Genomic DNA, 22250 nt, shown 5'->3' with positions numbered 1-22250 from the left:
TTTGCCCTTAATAGAACAAGGAAAATTATTACTCATAAAAATGTAGGATCAAATTGCATTTTTCATTAACAAAACCTTCAATATATATATTGGCAAGACCTCCAAGATTTAATTTCACAAATTAATTTATATCATTAAGTGACATGTGTCCAAATTTATAATTACGAAAATTATTGAGTAGACATATTTAATTTAATGAAATGTGATACGTGTTTAACCTTGCTTGTCAAAAATTTTTAAATTTTGTCATTGGTGTATAAATAAAATAATAAATCAAACTATTGTATTACTTAATCTTGATTTTTCATATGATACCAATGAGTAATTTTCAATTCTAAAGCCTTTGATGTTATCATTAATAAACAAATTAAACCTACAAAAGAATACAGCTTGCATGCTATGCCTTTTGTCATTACCTTAAAAATACAGGGTACAGCTATATATATATGTACCTATTCTACTCCTTGTTGCTGAAAATGGTTTGATTTTAATTGAATCGGTTGTAAAATTTAACAATAATAAGATGGTTATGTTATGTACTTGGGTTCCCGTTAGATATTCCTAGAAAATTAAAATTATCCGGAGATTAGGGTTATAAATCCGAGATTTTATTTGTAATTTATAGTGCAAAGTCAATTGGACAATACTTTAATTAAGGAGCAGTTTGAGAGTCATTAACAAAGAGTTTTATTTATATAAAAAAACAAAGGCAATTCATTCTTTATTCCTTGTTAGGCACTAATTATTAAATTTTTTTTTAAAGGCTAATTATTTAAATTTTGATGGAAAAAAAGTTGAAAAGGCAATTAGTCTAATGCATAGAAGAGTCTGACAAAATTGTAGAATTTGGATTATTAACAACTCTATATATCATGGGTTATAATTTATTACTTTTGCTGACTTTAGGTTTTTCATTTTTTTCCTTTGCTTTGTTGACTATATATTAATGGATTATTACTCGTGCTTACCTCCACTTGTAGCTCCCTCCGTATCTTCCCATGAACACTAAAATTTCTTGCAAGTTGAACTTTCAAGACCAAAACGTTTTTACACATAGTACATACGCTTTCATTAATATTTTCTCCATACCCACCCCTTATCATAAAACTTCAATGTAAGTCAGTTAAAATGTTTCAGTTCGAGATCTGTATTTCTTTTATTATAAAATAGAAAATGTCTTTTATTTTTTATGCATCATTACTTCCATGGCCAACTTATATATATATATATATATATATATAATATGCATATGGTCAACTTGAGAATGGTTCAATGATCAAGATTCTTTCTAACTCTATACATAGTAAATGATATTGGGTTTGAAGTAATACGATTAACGGGCGATCCCTATAACATGGAGTACATGGACAAATGAATATATCTATCTTTGATGAAGATGTAGATTTTAATTGCATGATTATTCTGTTTTTATTTAGATGGAAATCATCCTGTCATGTCAATCTTCTTTCATAAATCATCTACTTTCAATTTTCTTAGATTCTTTAAAAGCTTAAATGGTATTAACGCCATAAAATTGAGTGCTTTTTCCGAACGGGGCTAATTACGTAGCAAAACAATGAAACAAGAAGAATTGATTCTCAAGTGGAAAGAATCCAAGCTTTGTTTTGTTCTCCTTGTTTTGGCTTGTTCAATTGGGGTTGCCTTTTTTGAGTCTTGAGGTAAATAAAGAAAGTAAACCAATGGTGGTCAACTCATTGTGATTATTATTGTTATTGTATGAACACGGTCCAAAGGAGTTAAGGAATAATGGCATAAAAACTTTTCTAGAATTTCCCGAATATCAACAGATAGATTTTAAAATTCCAAGACTACATATAGCTCTCATGGTCCCAAACTTTAATGCATGAAAGAAACATAGCTTATTCTTTTTCAGAGTCTTGAGCATGACTCTCATCTTCGATTGACTTCCATTAAGAGTATTCTGCAAGTTGAGGCAATGCCCACTTGCACTCTGCATCTGCATATGTTCCTTCGGTTATCACCTCAAAGATTCCAATTTTCAGGCTTCCACATTTGGCCTACACACCCTCTCTCTCTCTCTCTTGTTTTAATCTAAACGGTTTCATGATCCAAAAAAAGGAAGAAAAAAAAAAAACAAGTGCTGCTACTACTAGTCAATAGCTTAGGATCACACACATTTAGGAAATTACTAGATTAATCTAAAATCAAGTCCAAAAAACAATGATGGAATTAACATTATGTTATGCCAACCCACGCATAGGGAGGGAGAGACTAAGCCTTTAGCCTGCCGGCAGTCTAAATTGGGGGATACGTGGTGTACCCTCACAGACTTCCAACTGATACAACTCGACTTTAAGGGTTTTTAGGCATTTAATATAGCTGCATATTGCATAATAACGAATCTTATGTTTTGTTTTCTTACTCTTTGTAGCTTTTCCGAGGTTAGGTTTGGTAATGCCATGACAAATTTAACATGTTGAAATTAGAGTACTAATGTAGATCCGATATCTGTTGATGGGGTAGTGCGCACTACCACACAAATTTTGAGGTCTCATGAAGAATTCTCCGACATCTAAAGGTAGGAGTCCTCAAGAAGTAAAAACAACTACTATTTTGGACACGCATTACGTATAAGTTTTTGAATTACTGTCTCTTCTTTTCCTTATAATCAATAATTTTTTATTATATATTCCTTTCATGGAGTCATAGGCACAGTTTAAGGAAGTTAAACCTATTATCACGCTTTAATTGTGATTTCCCTGAAATTTTTTCGCCAGTGGATTGTTGAGTCAGAATGATAATTGATACCACTAGCAGACCTCATTTAGTGTGAGAGTGAGACCCTTTGTACAGCAGTTTATAAAGGGTGTCTAGACCGGCAAAATAAATGCAAATCAGTTCACACAATGACCGAATAAGCTTAATTCGGTGGCTTCAAAGTTCAACCCTCTTACAAGTAACATGGGACATGCCTCATATAATCCTATTGTCCTGTGGAAAAGTTTTTTGGCTGCGTCTCCTGCTCGTGTGTCATGCAATGAAAATAAGACATGCGTTGATGAGGCACCGTCTTCCAGAATCCTCAGCTTTGTTAGATGCCCCAGCTGAGTTGGCATTCTTCATTGATCTAAATTGAAAAACATTCAAGGACCCTGTTTTCCTTGTTATGAAATACATTCAAAGACTTTAATAAACTAAGCACATCCATTCCTTTATGTGCAAGCTTAATTGAGTTGAGTTGACGATTATGGGCTGTTACATTTTTGGCATCGAGTGGGAAGCTTAAGCTCCACTCACTGTGATTGTAAACGTAGGATGAACAACTGTCTCTTTAGTCAAAAGAATAAAATAAAAACCAATATTAGACTTTGAATCAAATTACTACAAATAGTTGCTTTTGTACTTGTTTTGGTATACAGGTACAATTCTAAAAAACAAGGTACAGTACAGAAAACGGTGAGTAGCATACACTCGAGTGACATTGTTGCTCCTTCCCATCACATTCAACTTTTTGCTGCTTCGTTTGTATACAATTAAAAATCAGTGGGAAATGGCAAAGAAAGTCCAAAGGACAGCTTTGCCCTCGCAGGAAAGAAAATTGAATAACTTCCCTCTTTTCTCCCTCCCTCGCTCCAAGCTATACAGGTTAGATAAAACTAACAAAAATATAGTAGCAACAATAATAACAATAAAAAAAAGAGATTAATTAAACGAGGCAATAATGATCAGGTTTCTCTAAATCTCCTAACAAACAAAAAGAATCCTCCTTGATTTCTGCTTTGAGTAGCTTCTCTTGCTCAACTTCTTTGCTGTCATCAACCACCACTACTGTTCCGGTCAGCTCCTTAGCTCTTTGAGCCTCAGAATCCCAGTCCGTCCTAACCAAAACCATCATCATGGTCAGCATACATGAGCCCTGGGCAGCCAATAGTCCAAGCCACAATCCCTTGAAATCAAATCCTGCAAAAAAACCTAGCCATACTGCCACCGGCATACCAACAAGGTAGAAGCAACCAAGGTTTATGTTTGCTCCTACTTTTGGCCTGGCTGTGCCTCTTAGCACTCCGCAGCCTGTAGTTTGTGGGCAGTTTCCGAGCTCACACAAGCCGATTATAGGCAAAACAAGAGAGGTTAATGCTATGATCTCTCTATCATCAGTAAACATGCTAGCCCACATGTTCCTAACCATCACCGCAAACAGGAGTGCTGAAAAGCCCAGCATGAAGCCACAAAACAGGCCAACAAAGGCAGCGAGTTTGGCCCTTTTGGGTTGGTTTGCACCAAGTTCATTTCCAACTCTTGTTGATACACTGAAGCTTAGAGAAGATGGGAATATGTAGATTAGCGCCGTTGTTTGAATCAAAATGCCCATTGAAGCAACAGTAGCTTCGGGGTTTAGTAACAACCCGCACAGAAGAATCATGATCTCATACCACCACCATTCAAGGCAGACTGAAATGCAGCTTGGAATGGCTAAATTCGTCAGGGATTTCCATTCTTTAAAGCACTCCATCGAAAATCCTCCCCATGTCTTTTTGTGGACTCCAAAGTAAAGGATATAGATTATTAATGAACCTACGAGATTGAAGTTTGTTAAAACCCCGCTAAGAGCAACTCCCTTGATTCCTAATTTAAGGTGTGATACAAGAAGGTAATTGATTGGTATGTGTAGAAGAATAGAAAGAATGGCGCAACATGTTAGAGGGAAAGTTATGGATTGGGTTCTAAGATAAATTCTTAATGGGTGCAAAAGAGACTGAGCCAAGAGGTCAGGAACAGAGTAAACAAGATATGATTGTGCTTCTGTGGCTATAGTTTCATCCTGGCCACAAAGTATGAGTATTGTCTTCATGTTTATCCATAGAAGGGAAATGGGCAGCGAAGAAACAAAAAGCAAAAGCACCGTTCGTTGCAACGTGATTCCAAGGAGGGTATACTTTCTGGCACCAAAGGCTTGTCCACAAATGGATTCCATTCCCATGGCGAGACCAGAAAGAATAGAGTAGCCGGTGATATTGGCAAATCCAATGGCAAGCGAACCACCTGCCAAGGCAAGCTCACCGAGGCTGCCAAGAAAGAGCATGGAAATCAATGAGCGGGAGTATAACATGAGCCCTGTCAGTATCATAGGAAGAGCTATCTTAGCTATAGAAATGGCTTCCTTGACTGCAAGAGGGAGAGAAGGGGCCCCGTCTAGCTTCTGGGGCTGGATTGGTACGGGGTACTTTTGTTCCTGGTTTGGTACTGTTGGGCTTTTGGGAATCAACGGTTCGTAAATGTTGGACCCTTCCGAGTCTCTGATTGAGAGAAGGTAAGGAACGTTGGAATTGCATTTGCAGGAGTGAGGAGAGGGTGTAAGCTGGCACATCTTTTTGTATTCAAGTGGAAAATGCTCAGAGAGATGGAGCGAGAGAGAAAGAAAGAGCGAGAGCGAGAGAGAGTTGGAGGGGGGAGTTATCTGAGGGGGAGTTGAGGGGGTTTTTATAGTGGGTTTTGGTGGATTGCTCCAGGATTTCAAATTTGCTTTGAACTTCACACGCACTTCACCAAGTTAGGACTCGCCCACTTTTTGTAAGCTCCTTAATGTCGTGTTGCGACCGGCCTGGGGGGGGCACATGGGAGCAAGGGCGCAAAAAAAAAAAAAAACCATCACTTTGTTAACTAAGATTCGAGATTAATGACTGATTTTTGTTTCTGTTTATGTTTCTTCAACCCAAAATTCCAATTCTAAATAAAGGGTTTTTGCAAAACAGATGAGCATCAACTGTAAGGATAATTAAAATGAGAAAGGAGTCAAAGAATGGCATTGTGGACGTTCTCGGGTTGAAGCTGTAGCACACAATTACTTTGGCCGAGTGTCCTGAAAATAAGGACAAAATAGGAGATTGGACTTTCACACATGACGCTTTTTGCAATGTACAAAAAGGCCTATTAGGACCATCAATGTTGTCTCCACACTAAGGAATTCTTACATGTATCCTTTGGCAGAAGGTTACTGTATAGCCTTTTGCCACCCTAAAATTGTCCGCTGTGGCTGGACGCTTATCGATTGCGCCACTTTACTTGTTTAACTCCATTGTTTCATGATCAGTCCAAAGTTGCTCTTGTCCCGTATAATACCCCAATTACAACAACAAAAAAAGATGTTTGGGACTTTTAAAATCTAAGATAATTTCTTGTTGAACTTGTGAATTTTGAGTATATGCCTAGAAAGGTAAAAGATATACCAATTTTCAGTTCATTTGACCCTTCGTTCCCTTGTGCCCTTTCTGAATAGGGCCCTCAGGGGAAACATTTGATTCAGTTTATTTTTTCTGTTGTTGGTGTTGTCTAGGGCAAAGGACAGTGCGTTGAGGGCTTAAAGGGGGGCATGTACTTCAAACTCATCTGGGGTTGTGTCTCATGTTTCGGGCAACCATAGTCAAGTCAGCTTTTTGTTTGGGGGAGTGTTCAAGTCCTGTGTCCGCACTACAAAGACCCTCTACCAAGGAACAGTCGCCATGTGGCTCGAAGTGATGGTTCCACGCAGCTGAGTGGGTTGGTATACATATTTTTGCTGTAACTGCTCACTCTCAAGCCCTTTACAAGCATGGAGCCTGAGCCCACGGTTTGGGACCTCTTTTGACCCACAAACTACGTAAAGACAACGCCGTGGTCCTAAAAAAACGTGTGGAAAATTCTACTAAATGGAGATTGGAGAGCTCGCAAACTTTGCTTGTTTAGAGCTCCATTTCTTTGATTCCTTACTTGACCACCCCAAATTGAGTTCCCATTCTTTTCTTTTGGAAAGTGTTGCCTTTAAACGGATGATTTTATGCCTATGCATTCTTCAACAACATAGATGAAGTCCCACCACCTTCGTAGCTATTTTTGGGGGATATTGTTTTGTCCCTGTTGAAATTCACACTAGTAACTTTTTTTTCTTCATTGTGTGGCTAGGAGGTCTTCCACCTTTCGGTGGATCCCTGGGAACCTTAGGTTGAGTTAATAATTATGCTATATACTTGTTTCTATACAAGACCAAAGAAAACAAAAACAAGGACAAAGGAGGGAAAAAGCCAAGGGAAAATCAGCATGGCAGCGTCAATGCCCAAAGACTTGACTGGCATTTCATATAGGACTAAATTTTCTAGTTTCACCAAATGCTAATTAGTAAACTCTTAACTTTTCCTATTCACATTAGATCAGTCCTTGATTGTTTACTTTATTAATTTATGATTGACTTATAGGATGATGATTCATTTTTGTATTGTTGTAAAGAAAATTCAAGCCTTATGTCAGCCAAAATTAATGGTGATAATGTGAAAACATTTTTGAGTAAAAAGTAAAGCGAAGAATGGGAATTAGAAAAGGTGAAAGAAGCTTCCTGGCCCTAAAATCATGAGGGTCGAGGGAAAAGGCCATCATTAACGAGCCTTAGATTGCTGCAATTAGAAACAAGTCTTGCAACCGATGTGATAGTTGATTAGCCCACAATGGACTGAATCCCAAGCATTGATCAAGCATGCATATGGGCGCAAAAACATTATGAATTGGGAGACAAGTTATTAATTCATGGACATTGATCACCAATTTAGTTTGAATAGGTCAGAAGATTGTAAAAGAGACCAAATGTGTTTATTCCCCCTTTCCCATTCTCGTTTTGAACCTGGCCTGGAAGACCTTTTCCACATTTGAATTTGTATTTAATGATACAAACTTTACTCTTTACATACTTATTTAGAAATTCTTTTAGACATACTGTGCATGCATCTATATATTGCATTCAAATTAGAGAAATCCATTTGATTCCAAATTCGTCATATCTTGTAAAAGCTTAATTAGGTGTCCATTAATTCATTTGACACGTCTGAATTGAGAAGGCTATGAAGCTAGCATGAACTAGCCACGACTTTCCTTGTGCATCAAAATTTGACTAGGAAAAAGAGAGAGAAAAATAAAGGTGGATGTCTTTTCATTACTCTTTCGGCCCTGATCTCCATAACTAATCTACAACTTCATTATTAAGTGGTAGATTGCCTTACAAAATGTTAACTTCATTCTAAACTTAAAATATTTCACCAATTCATTATAATCATAACACCCTTTCGCTTGTTATTTTTCTGTATGAAAGAAAAGACAGTTCTGATCAGTATGTTCCTTTGGCTTGTTATTTCGAGACGACGCAAAACAACAGTTGACATTACTAGTAATAGTATTGTGGCACTAAGAGACGATGAAAGTCTTAGAGCCAGAGCTGCCCTAGTAACTCCTTCGTTGGTGTAAACTCTAAGCTAGCTAAAAGCTCTTGTTTCAACCGCTCAATTAACTAAATAACCTGATCTTAGTCTTATCCTCTGTCCCTAGCTAATGGTAGTTAAAGACTGATCTATCTAGAAACTGAAAAAAAAAAAAAAAGAGAAAAAGGACAAAAGCCTTAAGCAAAAAGAGATGATAAGCTTAAGGAAAAAGATTGATTATGAGAGATAAAACTAAATCCCCTTCACATTTCTATATTGAATAACAATATTGGATCCATATTCTATGATAACTCTTCTTGTAGTCAAGATTTGATTGGGATCCTTGGGTGAGTCATAGACAGCATTATAGTTCAAAAGAAGGAGAGATGTTATCTAGAATTATTTACTTTAAAGTTTCAGGCTGATTTTGCTATATCAACTAAACTAAGACTAAATTAGTTTGAACACTTAGTTTTTTCTTTTCTAACTAAGCGATTAAGAGAAGGATCCTATGTTTCCTTTTTGACTTTGTCTTCTTCATTTAAGGCTAAAGCCATTCTTTGGTCTTGCTTTGTTTGCTTACCTTTCTTCTCCACTTAAAGCCACATTCCCATTTGGCTGCTTCCACAGAGACGAGACGCATTGAGTGTGAATTAACGATGAGGTTGGTTAGTATGTCACACGTGTTCAATATGGCACGTGCCGACTCATGCAGCCATATATTATACTTTAATGGAATTAATTAATAAGCTACAACAGAAAATGCAAATCGCCATGGAAATTTGTAGGGTCATGGAAACTCTTTTACTATATATGCATACATACACATAAAATATTAATTCTCTAAGGCAAGAAAAGAAGTAAAAATTCACACATCTTGTATGAATTAATTGTTCTCTAAATTACAAAGGGTATAAGTTAATTCTATGATGCAACAGCTTTTTCAATTTTCTTCTATTAAATTTAACCTAAAAAACGTCTTTTCTCTTCCTTCTTGCTGTCCTCTCTGCTTCTCATCTCATACTCAATACAAACTCAAGCTTTAGTAAATCGATCCATCAATGTAGCAAGCTTTATTTCAAGTTAATGCGTAAGGATCGTAATGGGTATCTTGTTATAGGGTACTCGCGAATGCCTAATCCAATTATATAGAATTAGGGTACCTTATAATCAGATTTAGATAATAATTTTACTATCCGTATCAGGTTCGGTTACCATCCCTTGGGTACTCGATACCCGAAGTCGATTATGTTTTTTTTTAATTTTATGTAATTAAAGACAAACTTATATTGTTAATTAAATTAATTTATGAAATTCTGATTATTAATTAAGTTGTAATATCTTTTAGTACATATACTTTACATTGTGTTAATTTATAAAGAATATAATTATTATTATATATATATATATATATATATATATATATACTTTTACTACATATTCTTTAAATGTATAAACATATTTACTTTCTATTTTGTATTAACGTTATAAAAATTATAATTTATAAAATTATTAATTATAATATATATACCTTTGTTTATATAAACTTATAAAATTTATTCTTAAAAAGAAATTGTGAGATTAGAATAATTTTAGAACTTAGCTATTTTTTTTAATTTCATGTAATTAATAACAAACCTATATAGTTAATTAAACTTGTAATGTTATTTAAGTTGTTATTTGGATATTTGTTTTTAGTTATTTAAGTTGATATATTTGAGATATTTGTTTTTTATAATTTAAATTTAAAGTTTATTGTTTGTGTGTTTTTATAAATTTAATTATTAGTGAATTATATGAAATATGGAGTGAAATATTATTGTATATAAATACGGGTACGAATTTGGGTTCGGGTAATTAGGTACTCATGAAGAACATTTTAATTATTTTTTTAACATAATCAAGTTTTTAAACGAGTTTGGGTAATTATTAAGTAGTAGATATGTATTAGGGTTTGAGTTAGGATAGTAAATTTTAAAAATATTCACGTAATTATAAGATTTGGTATCCCATTTACTAATCGAGTTCGAGTTTGGATATCTCAAAATTAACGGATACTATATCCATTAACATCCCGATTAATGCATGACATATATATGCAGCAATGCCTTGATCATGTGACTGCTTGTGCATGGGAATCATATAGTATACTAGTAGGTACTAACTAGCAATATATATATATATATATATATATATATATATATATATATGTGTGTGTGTGTATNATATATATATATATATATATATATATATATATATATATATGTGTGTGTGTGTGTATAAATAGCAAAATGAGTATACGATCAGATATGGCCAAAAAGAATATATATGGATTTGATATTTGGACACATAGAGTGGTGAAGGATGAGGCAGCTGAAAGTTCATCAACCCAAGCAAATAACTTTCAAAGATTTTGTACAAAGTGGTGACGTAAAAGCGTCCATGAAAATAAGAAAAGCACTACTCCGATGGTGGTCTTTGCTTTTTCAAAAGCAAGGTGAAAAGAAAGAAAGATGTCACGTTTATTTAAAAAACTCAATATCTTTTGAAGGAAGGGTTTTGTTTGTACAGTGCATTTATATCTCACAATCTACAATATTGTCCGTTAGCTTTTCATAGGCTTGTGTGTCAGTTTACTCGCAATCAGGTAAATGAAAAGTGGCTTAGATTACTAAGAGTCCAAGACCCACCTGTCCAGGGAAAATATTCATATAGTAACATGCATAGCAATTAGGAATACTTGTTGCAAAGAGTACAATATATGATATGACAAATCTCCTTGACTATATAAATTAAGACAAATGTTGAATGCTTTATTCATATACAAGACTCGATAATTTACTACACATTAAGTTTTCCAGTGTATAACATTAATGAAACATCCCCATCGTGTTCTTCCTTTAGATATGTAAATAAACAAAAAATTAATAGGGACAACCCATACGATAGTTTAAATGATTAGCAAAATCATTTAAGGATAGAATTTAAATATAAAATACAAAAAAAAATGTCTACAAAGCTGTTTTTCAGTGAATATATTCTTATGGAGAGTGGTAAGGAATAATGGAATAATATTGCGCAGAAAATTAGCCAATGCCCTTACTTGGTGAAACCTTCGGATTGAGCAAAACCAAACAGAGAAAAGGAAAAGAAATTCCATTAATCAAAAGAATACGAAGGGACAAAAGAAACAAAACAAAAAGGGATGATTTCGCTTGGGAAAGCTCGGATGTATCTTGGAAACGTGTCTTTAGAATGACGAAAGAGGCAAGGAGGACAGCATTAATATAGTGACACGTGTCAAAGTGGACCCGTCAGATAGCGCATGGTACGGTGGAATCTATTATTTCTTCAAGTGTTTCCTTTAATGTGACAGCTTATCTGTATCGTGATTTGCACCTAAAAGGGGAAAGCCACAATTTCCACCACGCTCTTTTTTCAGGATGTGCAACAGACGCTCCAACTAATGTGTTATGACAGTGATTTTTGTTTTTAGGAGAAAGAGTAGTGCTGTCTGAAAAAGCTTGTGCAATTTGGTAGACGCACTTCGCCACTTGTGATTTTACTTTTTCAACGGTCGCTGAAATTTGGGCAGTCTTCTTTTGGAAGGGGTTGAATCACTGAACCCGGTCCTCCCAATTTTATTTCTTAGTCAGAATAATTAATGGGAAAAAAACCATTAGGCCATGAGCAATTAGTTGCTTTCAGCCGATGGAATCAAAAAAAGGGGCAGCAAGTTGCTTCAATGGATCAAAGCCCAATTGCCGTTCTCCACTAAGAAGATGGTTTCCATTGTTTCGTCGAGTCAAAAAAGAAAAGAAAAGCTCAATCTGTTATTATTATTATTATTATTATTATTTCGTTTGCTTCTGTTTCCAGGAGAAGCTCATACAAATGTAAGTGATGACGTAAAGACACTTAGACGCTTACAATCGGCTTTCATAAGTTAACCTCTAAAGTTTATGATGCAATTCAAAGTTGTAAGATGGTATGTGGAATTTATAAGTAGAGGGCATGATATCTTTAGTTTACAGCTTCAACTATAACCACACTTTCCTTGTTGTCCATGTGAATTATGAATCTCTTTTTGAGTTTAATATCAAGAGATCCAACTCTATACTAAATCTGTAGAAAGCCTTGGCCAGTTCCAGATGTGGTTGCTCTGGTGGAGAATGCGATGCTGATTAGGACAGTAGCGGTGGGTTCATTTGCTGGCTCGGCCTGATTAAGACGACACCTCACAACCAGTGGCCCTGGCTCCAATCCGCTGAGAGCCGGTCTAAACATGAATGCTCCTCTTCTGGAATAAAAGCATCTATCCAGTACTCCTTCCCCGGAAATCTATTTGTCCCAATAGCCGGGCTCTCTCTACGATGAGTATATTTGTGCATATCTCAACCGTTGAGAGATTGGGATTTTTTAATCCAGGGTGAGGCAACGGGAAGGAAGTATTGATAATTAATTAGAGTTAGTGGTAAACATACGTAAGGTAGAAAAAACGCTACTCTAGTTTGAAAACGGATAGATGAAATATATACAAAAATGATAGAAACTTTTATTCCTAAAGAGGAACATTTCTCTTTTAATTCTAACAAATTCTGATTCCAAATATAGTTTATGTTAACCAAACACAACTATAAAACATTAGCATAGCTAAAGAAATCTAGAGACATATTAAAGGAGACCAAAATAAATAACATATTCCATAAAATGAGTTTCACATGCAAAGTAAACAGGATTATCCATTGCACCTAAACTAGAAATCTAGGATTTAAAAGTATGCACTACAACATAAGGTCAGACTCCAACTCTAATGTAATTGCAGAAACAGTTGCCATTAAAGACATGCAAATAACAGGACTTCCAACTGACTTCTGCCACAAAGACAAAGGTCTTCCTCCAACGCTCCTCAAGATCCTAATCATTCCTCTGCTGGTGGTGATTGACTGAAGTTCGAATGACAACAGATAAAAGCCAAAAAAAAAAAAAATCAATCTCCATAGTCAGAACCACAAAATATGTAGCAAAATTTTAGATGATAATTATACAGACCTGCGATATCTCTCATTGACGGGGCTTTCAGCTCCACCACCATAGGGACTGTCCCTTCCTTCAGGCATAGAACTTGGGCTGGGACCACGACCATTTTCAGGGCTAGCTCTATCTCTTTCATATGGGCTATGGCTGGGTCCACGACCATTATCAGAGCTAGGCCTTTCTCTTCTATATGGACTATGACTAGGGCTACGATCATTCTCAGCACTATGCTTCTCCCTCCTATAGGGACTATTGCTGGGACCTCGACCATTCTCGGGGCTAGCCCTCTCTTTCCTATAAGGGCTTCGACTGGAGCCACGAGAATGGTCAGCACCAGCCCTCTCTCTTCGGTAAGGACTACGGCTAGTGCCCCGGCCATATTCAGGGCTAGCTCTATCTCTCTTATAGGGACTTGGACTGCGGCCCCGACCATAATCAGGGCTCCCCCTCTCCTTCCTATAAGGACTACGACTAGAGCCACGGCCATAATCAGGGCTACCCCTCTCTCTTCGGTAGGGACTTGGAGATCGCCTTTTGTCACGACCTCTCTCAGGTGACCTATCACGACTTCGATCAGGGCTGTATCCATTTCTGCGCTCATCGTCATCTCGAACAGCATATTCCACTGAAATAACTCTATCCGTCAGCTTGCTGCAAATAGAAGAGAAACCATGGTTCAGAAACAAACAGTAAATCTACTCAGAATATCTTTAAATTAAAAGGAGGAACCGTTGATTTCTCTTAGGATGCAGGCTTTCTACCTCATATTTGTAGCCTCCAATGCTCTGGTGGCATCGTCCTGTGAATCATATTGTACAAATGCAAAATTCCTTCTGATCCTTACACTCACAATCTTTCCATATGATTCAAAGTGCCTTTCCAAATCCCTAGTCCGAGTATGATATGGATCAAAATTGATGACAAATAAAGTCTTTGAAGGTCTTGTATTTGCTGAAGATCTTCTTGAACCACCCCCAGGCCTTCTAATGCCACGCTCTTGCTACAACATAAAGTAGAAAGGCATTTATTAAGATGAGACAATAAACAAGAATGCAGTAAACTGATCTTCATCAAAACTAACAATATCAAAACATTACTTTTGTCCATTCAACACGAAGCCTGCGTCCTTTTCGACCAAATTCCGTCCGATCAAGTGCTCGTATGGCATCTTCAGCATCTCTCTCATCTTCCATATATATGAAAGCAAATCCTATAAACCAAAAAAGAGTTAGAACACTCATTATCAGTTTCATACAGGTGGAAAATGATAACTAAGGTACAAATCCTCCCGCCAAAGGAATCTTCAATCAGTTGGCATTTCCTCTTCGGCAAGATACAAGCCACCTAAAATCCTACCCCTAGGACAAAATTTTGGCAAGCTCCCTGTAATCTATAAACTAAGACCAGTAAAAGTAGTAACAGACCTTGTGTGAAGAACTAAGTGATGTCAAGGAACAAGAATCCAAAAGTGGATGTCTCATGGTAGGTCAATGGAATTAGTGTGCCTTCTCCATTTTTTCTGCAGCCTCTGCCATGAGGTCGGCAATGTTTCTACCTTGAAACATGTCTGAATTTGAGGGCTGGGCAAAAGTCATGAGGAATGAAAGGGAAAAATGCCTGAGGAAAATGAGGGATGGTGGTGCCATGGCGGATCAGAGTGACTCTTCTTGAAAGCAAGAAGAGGAAGCTCGTCACAGGCATGAAATAGAATTCTGAGGAGTCCCTCCATTACATCCCAAGAAAATCCTGCGCCAAAGAAAATGTTGAGTATGGGGGCTTATTTTTCAAAAATATTCTTTTTTTTCCCTTAAAACACATCCTGCACCCCCAGTCAAACTCAACAAAGGATGATCGATGTTGCTGAATCGTGTGTTATGAGGTCATACTGCTGCACAGCCATCATGATAGGGACTTCAACCTCCATGGATTGAAAGTAGGATGCACTGACATTCCTTGTCGCTGCAGGACCTTACTCTCTTAACGCGGTATGTGTGTACAAATTGCTCTATATTTTAGATTGTTCATACATGTACTATTAAAGATTGTAAAACTTAGTAAACAAAATCTCATAAATCCCTAAAAAATCACCACAAACTGCTTTAAATATCATGTTGTGTACTACCAGCTCAGTTAACATCCAAACTAAGATATAGAGTCCTGTCTGTGTCGTCACCAGTAGAAAAGATCCAACACAACCAAAATTCCGACAAAGAGAGCTCCTACTTCTACATAGAGGGAGCTCATCTTTAGTCACCTCTGACTCATACATGAAATTATCTATTACTGATATCAGAAATAAATGGTTATTATTTCAAAAAATTCATCATAGAATATTTTGTGAGAAATTCAAGTTCAACACCAAACAACCAGTTTGGCTTCATTTACTTATTGATACCAAAATGGAATCGATTTTAACTGTGCCATAATCAAATACAAAAAGAGCTTTTCAAGCATACGATATTCTAAAAGCTTTACAAGCTACACATCCAGCCAAATTTTAGCCATAGCATAAAATGAAAATTAAAAAAAAAGGGCAATGATAGCCACAACTTTCACATGGATCCAATAGTCAATAACACAGATAACAAGAACAAGTGGACTTACCAGACTTCATATCCACTCTTTCTACTCTCCCATATTTTCTGAAGAGTCTTTCCAAATCAGACTGACGGGCATCGTACTCAAAGTTTCCACAGAAAATGGGCCTCATATTGCCTGAGAAGAAGACGTGGAAACTTTTTTCCATGATTATTTCACATAAAGATACATATACATACAAAGAGAGGAACTTGTCAAAACCAGTGAACTAGCCATCCAGAATTAATGCATTCTAACATGTTCAAAAGAGAATGAGCAGAGCAGCATTAACAATACCCTGCATCAACAGATATTCCAATGCTAAGTAGCAAACAAATAAAGAAAATTATGCAGCATACACCAGCAAGGCCATGAGGCAGGGAATCTTCCTATCTATTTGAAATATAGCACCAACGTCATCTCCAAAAACACACCCCATGAATCAAAGGGCGAAAATTTGCTTTCTAAGAGAAGAAATTTTCTCTAAATAATTAAGTACAAATATTTCATTTATTTCTTTATTGTGGTTCACAGCATTCGTTTATAGCAACAAATAAATAAATAGATCACCCATATTAACCAATTGATAAAAATGCAGGTCATACAGAGCGACAATAAAGTGTAGATTAGGGGTTTTCCTTTTACAATTACATCAGAGCTACATGATATTTTTTCTCTTTAAAAAAAAAAGAGATAAAATTAAAATCAGACCTACACGATCTACATCACGAAATAATGAAGTCAAAAAAATCAGATCTACCATAAAGGATAAATAACTCTAGATCTGCACCAAAACTTCCTCTTAGATGCCAATAACCCAAGGAGAAGAGTAAAATAAGAGCCAAATCTAAACCATTGAATTAAAAGAACTATAGAACCCTAATTTTCCTTATCTTTACCCATATTTTCATGGAAAATCAGTAAAAAATCTCTGAAAATAAAAATTAAACCAAATAAATATGGTGATTAGAGTATTCTTTTACCTTCGAAAGCACCGATTTCGTAAAGCAATCAAGGAAAATTCGAAACCCTAGTGAAAGAGTCCTGCGATATTTTTTACGAACGGACCAAAGTGTGAAGCTCGTGAGTCAAATAAATAACAGGAAAATGACGTTCGTACATCCGCGAGCCCTTAAGGTTTGATATATTTCCGGAAGTGCCCTTTGCCAACGTTGCGGCTAAAATGAGAATATCCTAACTTGACCCCGATATTAATCCACATTACCGTTCTTATCCTGTTCATTTTAATTTTCTTGTAACTTTTATGCATTCCCCAGATTTTAATTTCATAGACTATTATTACCCTTTTACGGAAACCTAACTTTAAATCAACTATAAAATAATCTTTTACAATACATTATTACTTTTAACAATTTTTTAAAAATAAAAAAAAATTGATATAAAAATAACATGTATAGAATCAAAACTTACAAAATGAGGTTGTAATTGTAGAAATATTATAAAGCTGTGTACCCACAAATAAATAAGCAAAGTTAGAAGGGATGGGTTTATAAATAAGATATCTTGAAGGTTGTTTTCCTTTTTCTTTTACTTTAAGAATTCAGGATGCGCAAAAACCACGTGCTCAGTCACCGGGTGCTGGCAGCGTCACTCAAAAACGCCAAAAAGATCCTTGCCTGGACAGTTGGGCTTCCGTCGTTTGGAATTTGACCAAACTACTAGGCTAGGTAAGCATTAACGCGCCGCGAACCTGGCCCTAAACCTATGTTTTAAAGGAGATAATAATGAAAATAAAGAAGAAAATTGGAAAAAAAAAAGGCCAAATGCATAATTTCAATTGGTTGATTACAAAGATACCCTTTCCAATTTCATATTTTTTTTCTATACCAAAGTGAAAATAAAAAATATTATGATTGAGATACGATTTAATTAATTGGTAATTAGTAATTGGTCTGTTTTGACCCAAAAAAATTGCTTGTTTAAATTCTCTTTATTCAACAAATAAAAACTATTTCATGCATTGTGGCATAAAAGTTGTATGTTAATCATTATTTATCATTTCATATATAGAAACTGATTTCTATTTGTATAAATAAACATTTAAAAATTTATTTCGTGATTATAGAAAGATCTCTGTATGTCCTCTCATTCATTTTATTCCTTTATCAGAGGAAGTGTAAACAATTAGGAGAAATATTCCATAAGAAACCATTATTGGAACAAAAGTCAAAGATGCCCAAACTTGATGCCACCGATTTTGAATACTTTTTTTTTTTTGGGGGGGGTGTGTGGGTTGGGGTTTAAATTTCGTGTTGTTCAACCCATTAATTCGAAACCCCACTATCCCATATAAACCCAGAAGAACCTTGATTGGAGAGGCTGAGGTCGGCAACATTGTCCAATTGTTGTTGCAATGAACTTCAACTTGTTGAGCCTGGAGATGTTGGGCCTGAGATTTCAGAACTGCAATCTCGGCCTGGGTCTTTGCCAGTTGGCTCCCTGCGTTGTGTACCTGTTGCTGCAGCATAAATATGAGCCCAACGCAGCCGTACACGGGGTCTTGGACCCGACATTGTGCCTCGAAGTATAAGGAGTCTGCTGCTTCAACTCGCAAAAGGGTTGGGAGTTGCTGGAATTAATCAAAGGAAAACAAGTTAAACCCATGCGTGTGTCAAGAATAACATCTAAAAGTTGGTTTAAACTATTTCTATGAGTTAAAATTCGTCTCGAATATTATGATTATCCTATGGCGCTTAATATTTAAAATGTAGCCGATGAAAAATCAATGTTAAGAATTTGCGAAGGGAAAAAACACATGCATGGCAAAGAGAAATATACGTGAAGTAATTTTGCAACATTGCTGGCGCCATAGATTCTGTGAACAGAAACAAATCTTTGGGGATTATTGGAGGGAAAATAAGGAGAGAAAATGCAATCGGAAGCGCATCTTCTTCTCAAATATCTGCAAGCCGCACAACGACTAGAATTCATGGCTCTAAATCTATTCAACCCCAGCAAAGGATTCTCTCAATCTTTCTTCTTCTTGGAAAATAAAATCTAATCAAGATTAGAGATAGTGTATATATATATATATATATATATATATATATATAGGAGAATTTGCATTTTTCATTAGCAATGGAGAAAATTTTTCTTCCAACAGCTATATTTTTTTCAAAATTTGGGATTTTTATTGTCCTTGGACCTTGAAGGTTGGTGGGCCTATGACTCAAGTGTGAAAGGCATAGGAAACCCAACCCACAGTAAAATGACAGACTTTGGGTTACTAAGTGTCTGTTTGATCTAATTTATTTTTAGCTTATCTATTACTTAAAAGTAAAAGTTAAGTCAAATAAGATTTCGTAAAAAGTTCTTAAAAAAAGTAACTTTTTATAAAGAATAAAATATGAAAAAAGAGCTTAAAAAAAAAGCTCCAGAGATGAGCTTTCTCTTCTCTTCTTTTGAAACCACATCAATTTTTTTTAAAAAAAACATTTTTCTCAATCAATCTCCCTCTCCTCTCATTCTCTCTACAAATTACCATTATTCAATGTAAANTTTTAGGAGAGCTATTTTTTCCCAAAAAGATTCTCCCTCTCAAAGAATACTCCATTCCTCTCTCCCTATCAATCTTCCTTTCCTCTTTCCCTTTCTGTAAATCATGTTTTTTTTGTTCTCACAAAAATTAAAAAAATATATTCAAAATTCAAAACTGCATTCAGGTATTATTTTTTTTATTTTATTTTCTATCGTTTTTTTTTGTACTTCAAAAACTCTCTTTATTATTTGATATTTCTCAATTTATTGTTTGATATGACAATTATATGATGTTTATTTATTCTTAACTTTTTTATAGTATATATAATATTTGATGATTATAATTGAAATAATTAATTAAATAAGTCAATGGTTGTTGATATAAATTACATGAAAATTAAGATAATATTTGTTGATTATGGTTGTTGAGATAATATTGTTTATGGAGGTGAACTTCGTTAGTAAGAATCAGGGGCGGAGCTAGCTAATTTTTGTTGAGGGGGCCAAAGACAAAAAAAAAATAAAAGCTTAAAATTTTTAAAACTAATATGCTGAATTTAACCAATGATCAAAAGATTCATAATAGACAATAATTTTATATAACATATAAATAAAAAAACCAACAAAAAATTATAATAGTTATCTAAGAAAGTTGTGTTCGACAATATTTCCTAAATTCAAATTCATCAATTATTAACTCTGTATTGAAAAGACTAGCAATATCTTTCTCAATATAAACAACTAAATTATCTGCAAGAAACTCTTCATTCATTTTGTTCCGAAGTCTTATTTTCACAATTTTTATTGCTGAAAATGCTCTCTCTGTAGTTGCTGTAGAAACTGAAAGAGTCAAAATAATGTGAATTAATCTATCAATCAAGTGGTAATTCTTTGACTTTTCTGTTTCTGTTAATCTCTGGCACAATTCAGAAAGTGTCTTAATATCTTCAAAACTTTGATGATGAGTATATCGATCTCGTAATGCCTCAATTGAAACCTTAAAATAAGCCTTTCTTGTTTTGTGAAATCCTGAGAATAAATACTCTCTGCTAACTTGCAGATATTATCAATATTGAATGATTTGTAATTGTTATTAAGATCCAAAGCAGTGCTTAAAGTTAAAAGTTCCACAACTTGCTCATTGAATTTCGAATTCAATTCTTGTAACTGAGTATCGATCGTCACTAAGAATATATCAACTCGATAATGATGCTCCACAGTTACATCTGGTTGACGAAATCAACCTCTGCCCAAGATATATCGTGCACCCATGTTAGGAATTTCTATCTCATGTTTTTAACAAAATTTTTTCACATTCTCAAGTAAATTAGACCACCTATTATCTCTTAACTTCTAAAGGAGTAATTTTGTAGTAAAAACAAGATGAATTGCATTTAAAATATATTGAGAGCGTAATTGTAATGCTTGGCAAAGAACATTAGTGATTCCTATGATCTCATACATCAAGTGTAATATGAAAATAAATTCAAATGATGCTAATATTTTACTAATAGCAGAAGCATCACCTATTTGTGAATAACTGGCCCCTTTGTCAATAATACCTTTCACAACAGTGCAAGTTGCATCAAACATTCTCATCAAGCTACAAATAGAATGAAAGTGTGAGCTCCATTGAGTATCTCCAGCTCTTTGTAGAGTTCTCACTTGATTTGCTCCTCTACCTGTTTCAAGTTCATCACTAGCAACCATGTTTGCAATGTCAATTACTTGAGCAACTTGTAATTGGTCATGTCTTTTGGAAGAAGCACTAACAATATTTACAATAAAAGTCAATTGTGTAAAAAATTCATGAATATGATCTACTTCTCTAGATGCTGCAACCAATGCTAATTATAATCTCTGAGCATAACAATGCACATAATATGCGTATAGATAATCGTTAAATACCAAACCTTGTAAACCATTCCATTCACCACGCATGTTACTAGCACCATCATATCCTTGACCTCGAATACTTTCAACTTGAAGGTTATAATGAGTAAGAACTGTCGTAACGTGCGGGTCCGTAACGTGCGGGTCCGGGAACCCGATCGCTAGACGTGAAGGTGAAAACTCACTAAAAAATTAAACTAGGAGTCGCCACCAATCTTTTTTTTTACTAGGTGTGATTGTGGCCACCTATTGACTTGATTCTAATCGATGAAAACATAAATTAATTTTAAGCCCACCGAAAAAAACCTTAAACCGGTCTACAATTTTCATGGATCTATGTTCGGGAGTACGGTTACGCCCATGGAAGGATTAGCACCCCCGGGATGCTCGTTTTATGAACGGTACCATTTTTTAGATTATCCTATTGGGCTTTAATTTTTAATTTCACTAGATTTCCTTAATTATTATTTTTTATTTTATCTCCTATTTAACCTAAAACGGAATGCAAATGAGTGGCGAGATGATATGCATGGCGTGAGATAAAAATGCTGGACAAATAACCTTTTATCGACGATATTTTCCGAATCCGCCCATCAACTGGTGGGATCCGGGAGTATTCTCTCACCTAGAGAAATACCTTAGAAATTCATCTTCGCAAGCTTACAAGGTAAATCCCATCATCGGGATAGTCGTTTGTGAGTAAAAAATAGTGCTTTCATGAATGCAAATCCTAATATGGGTAAAAGCCTTTTATTAAAGATATTTCTCCGAACCCTCCCATCGTACTGGTGGAGTTCGGAGGTATCTTTTCACTTAGGGAGTTTACCGGTGAAGCTCGCCTTCGCAAGCTTTCTCGGAAAGTCCCATCATCGGGATTCTGCTCGTATATAGAATATGTCTATATGCCATGACATTTAACAATGTAACAATGATACGCGACATACTCGTAAATTCGATGTTCGTTTCTTATTTAATACTTTTCTTTGAGCTTACTTATCATGAACAAAATATTTCACATTTATTTATTGTTTTTATACAACCATT

At 35.3% G+C, this 22250-nt stretch overlaps 3 protein-coding genes across 4 annotated transcripts; all 3 read right to left on the bottom strand.

Moving 5' to 3' along the window:
* Nucleotides 3357-5415, bottom strand: LOC18605497 (protein DETOXIFICATION 49). The gene has a single exon (XM_007038527.2). The coding sequence runs from the start codon at nucleotides 5348-5350 to the stop codon at nucleotides 3689-3691; it is 1662 nt and encodes a 553-aa protein (XP_007038589.2). The 5' UTR covers nucleotides 5351-5415; the 3' UTR covers nucleotides 3357-3688.
* LOC18605496 (serine/arginine-rich splicing factor RS40) lies at nucleotides 12876-16902 on the bottom strand. 2 transcript variants are annotated; one of them, XM_018117513.1, is made up of 7 exons: nucleotides 16799-16894; nucleotides 15843-15953; nucleotides 14663-14984; nucleotides 14336-14448; nucleotides 14000-14238; nucleotides 13254-13889; nucleotides 12876-13147 (listed from the first exon to the last, which is right to left on the bottom strand). In XM_018117513.1, the coding sequence occupies exons 4-7, from the start codon at nucleotides 14429-14431 to the stop codon at nucleotides 13123-13125; spliced, it is 996 nt and encodes a 331-aa protein (XP_017973002.1). In that variant the 5' UTR covers nucleotides 14432-14448; nucleotides 14663-14984; nucleotides 15843-15953; nucleotides 16799-16894; the 3' UTR covers nucleotides 12876-13122. The 2 variants fall into 2 exon arrangements, with proteins under 2 accessions (XP_017973002.1, XP_007038588.2); XM_007038526.2 differs by lacking the exon at nucleotides 14663-14984 and having other exon boundaries at nucleotides 16799-16902.
* On the bottom strand, nucleotides 16078-18767 carry LOC108661180 (LOB domain-containing protein 24-like). Its single transcript, XM_018117112.1, has 3 exons — nucleotides 18615-18767; nucleotides 18142-18405; nucleotides 16078-16113 (listed from the first exon to the last, which is right to left on the bottom strand). Exons 1-3 carry the CDS (start codon nucleotides 18765-18767, stop codon nucleotides 16078-16080), a joined length of 453 nt encoding a protein of 150 aa, XP_017972601.1.

Source organism: Theobroma cacao, chromosome 3 (assembly GCF_000208745.1).
Source record: "Theobroma cacao cultivar B97-61/B2 chromosome 3, Criollo_cocoa_genome_V2, whole genome shotgun sequence".
Classification (NCBI taxonomy): domain Eukaryota; kingdom Viridiplantae; phylum Streptophyta; class Magnoliopsida; order Malvales; family Malvaceae; genus Theobroma; species Theobroma cacao.
Note: the sequence above shows the minus strand (reverse complement) of the source record. Positions and strands in the feature narration are given on the sequence as shown.

Coding starts and splice junctions, on each gene's coding strand:
- LOC18605497 (XM_007038527.2), bottom strand. CDS start 5,350: ATGTGCCAGCTTACACCCTCTCCTCACTCCTGCAAATGCAATTCCAAC.
- LOC18605496 (XM_007038526.2), bottom strand. CDS start 15,948: ATGAGGCCCATTTTCTGTGGAAACTTTGAGTACGATGCCCGTCAGTCT. Junction 13,890..13,999: donor TTGGAGGCTACAAATATGAG/GTAGAAAGCCTG, acceptor TTCTATTTGCAG/CAAGCTGACGGATAGAGTTA. Junction 13,148..13,253: donor GTCAATGAGAGATATCGCAG/GTCTGTATAATT, acceptor TTCGAACTTCAG/TCAATCACCACCAGCAGAGG.
- LOC108661180 (XM_018117112.1), bottom strand. CDS start 18,767: ATGAATTCTAGTCGTTGTGCGGCTTGCAGATATTTGAGAAGAAGATGC. Junction 18,406..18,614: donor ATGTTGCAAAATTACTTCAC/GTATATTTCTCT, acceptor GATTAATTCCAG/CAACTCCCAACCCTTTTGCG. Junction 16,114..18,141: donor CCTCAGCCTCTCCAATCAAG/GTTCTTCTGGGT, acceptor CTGTTGATGCAG/GGTATTGTTAATGCTGCTCT.